Raw genomic sequence first — 2,500 nt, forward strand, 5'->3', positions numbered from 1 at the left:
GTATTGAAGGACGATGAATCACCAGAGAGGAGGAATACAGGATACAGACCGGCGGAGGGTTCAGAAAGAGATTGATGAGCTGGTATGACAGGTGAAGTTTTAGTTTGAGGAATTTTAGTTTTAGCAGATGAAGCTGTAGTATTGATGAGATTTAGTATTAGCAACATGATCAAATATGGAGCCATACCAATTACAGTAAACCCTAGTTGTTAGTAGTACTATCGTGCACATTGCCCCCCCCCCTCACACACACACACACACACACACACACACACACACACACACACACACACACACACACACACACACACACACACTCATCAGGAGTGCTCTTCTGTACCTCTCCCTTGGCCTTTGGTGACATTGAAACATGGAGGATGGAGAGTGTGAAAGAAGAGAAGAGAGGACTGAGTGAGTGATTAGCCTGTCAGTCATGTTTTAATGAAGAGCCACACTAGTGCAATGGTCTCTTCCCTAACCCTACCCCTTCAATGGTAATGCGCTTTCACTGGCCTGTACGGAGTTGCACATTATAACCTAGATGGACTCTTATTCAAACACACGTATGATGCACTGTGAACAAGCTTGAAATTGGCGCCACCGTTACTGTTAAAAACAGTATGCTAACTTTAACACCATCATAATTCATAACTCATATTAGACCATAATATTATGTGCGTTGTTGTTTGTGTGAACAGGTAATTCCCAGATGGGGGCCACCATCGTGGATGCCTTAGACACCCTCTACATTATGGGCCTTCACGAGGAGTTCAAGGATGGACAGGAGTGGATTGAGCAGAACCTGGACTTCAGTGTGGTGAGTACCGGAGAGCACATGGCCAGGCTGCCCTCCAGACCAGTGCTTCCCAGCCTGGGGTCCGGCCCCCCCTTAGGGGGACGCTAACAATCGCAGGGGGGGCCGCCAGACCCCAGACAATTTGAGGCCTTAATATTAGCTAGACAAAGAATCATGTCAGCAATTTGAACTCCCAATTGTAATTTAAATTCCATCAAGTGTAAGTTAGGGGGGGCTCTGGGGAAGGCCCTGCTCTAGATCAGCACTTCCCAGCCTGGGTGATCGCAATATTAACTATTGGATGCACAATCCGTTCAACTCACTCATCAGAATCGGCAAAGAAGTTGCCAATGAATTCCCAGGAGGGACTAGCCTGATCTTGCAAGCTCACATGCTGTTCCACTCCAACAGGCTCCATAGAGGATTGTTTCAGCATTCTGTGAGGAAATGCTAACAGCTAAATAAACTACGCCGGGCGGGTTTGAGCCCATTGCTGTTTAGCAACGCATACGAGTAGACAATTGGGTATTTTGCAGCATGTTAATTTCTCAGGACGTGCACAGTCAAGCGCAGCTGACGCTTCAAAGTTTGAGTTTAAAGTTTGACAGCTGTCCCGACTCCTGCGGTCTCCCCTCAGCCTAGACAGGAACGAACGAATGAATGAATCGTCAAATCTCTCGTTTGAACAGGCAAATTTGATTTGAGTCACCAAATTGAGTCGGGTACAGCCCTAGAAATGTGCTGTTAAACGTGTCGGCTGCTTGTGGGTCACAAATGTTCTTCACTCATATTCATTCATGTCAGACTGCTCCTGTGGGTCATTGACAGCAGCCTAGTCCTATGGTGAGCATCTCTCCCCAGTGAGCATCTCTCCCCAGTGAGCATCTCTCCTCAGTGAGCATCTCTCCTCAGTGAGCATCTCTCATCAGTGAGCGTCTCTCCCCAGTGAGCGTCTCTTCCCAGTGAGCGTCTCTCCCCAGTGAGCATCTCTCCCCAGTGAGCATCTCTCCTATAGTGAGCATCTCTCCCCAGTGAGCATCTCTCCCCAGTGAGCGTCTCTCCTTAGTGAGCGTCTCTCCTCAGTGAGCATCTCTCCTCAGTGAGCGTCTCTCCTCAGTGAGCGTCTCCAGCGCTGGGTCAGTGACAGCAGCCTAGTCCTATGGTGAGCGTCTCTCCTTAGTGAGCGTCTCTCCTCAGTGAGCGTCTCTCCCCAGTGAGCGTCTCTCCTCAGTGAGCATCTCCAGCGCTGGGTCAGTGACAGCAGCCTAGTCCTATCTCCCATCTCTCCACAGTGAGCGTCTCTCCTCAGTGAGCGTCTCCTCAGTGAGCGTTTCTCCTCAGTGAGCGTCTCTCCTCAGTGAGCGTCTCTCCTCAGTGAGCATCTCTCCCCAGTGAGCATCTCTCCTCAGTGAGCGTCTCTCCTCAGTGAGCGTCTCTCCTCAGTGAGCGTCTCTCCTCAGTGAGCGTCTCTCCTCAGTGAGCGTTTCTCCTCAGTGAGCATCTCTCCTCAGTGAGCGTCTCTCCTCAGTGAGCATCTCTCCCCAGTGAGCGTCTCTCCTCAGTGAGCGTCTCTCCTCAGTGAGCGTCTCTCCTCAGTGAGCGTCTCTCCTCAGTGAGCATCTCTCCTCAGTGAGCGTCTCTCCTCAGTGAGCGTCTCTCCTCAGTGAGCGTCTCTCCCCAGTGAGCGTCTCCAGCGCTGGTTGT

The 2,500-nt window shown here is 50.6% G+C and overlaps 1 protein-coding gene across 2 annotated transcripts in view; it reads left to right on the forward strand.

Moving 5' to 3' along the window:
* The window catches only part of man1a2 (mannosidase, alpha, class 1A, member 2), a 111,603-nt gene that overhangs the window by 59,091 nt on the left and 50,012 nt on the right, over window positions 1–2,500 (forward strand). For both annotated transcript variants that reach the window (XM_084461569.1, XM_084461570.1), the window contains exon 5: window positions 699–817. In XM_084461569.1, the coding sequence (XP_084317695.1) occupies window positions 699–817 (119 nt within the window). The remainder of the gene's footprint in view (window positions 1–698; window positions 818–2,500) is intronic.

The sequence above is a fragment of the Borostomias antarcticus genome (assembly GCF_949987555.1).
Source record: "Borostomias antarcticus genome assembly, chromosome: 2".
NCBI lineage: Eukaryota > Metazoa > Chordata > Actinopteri > Stomiiformes > Stomiidae > Borostomias > Borostomias antarcticus.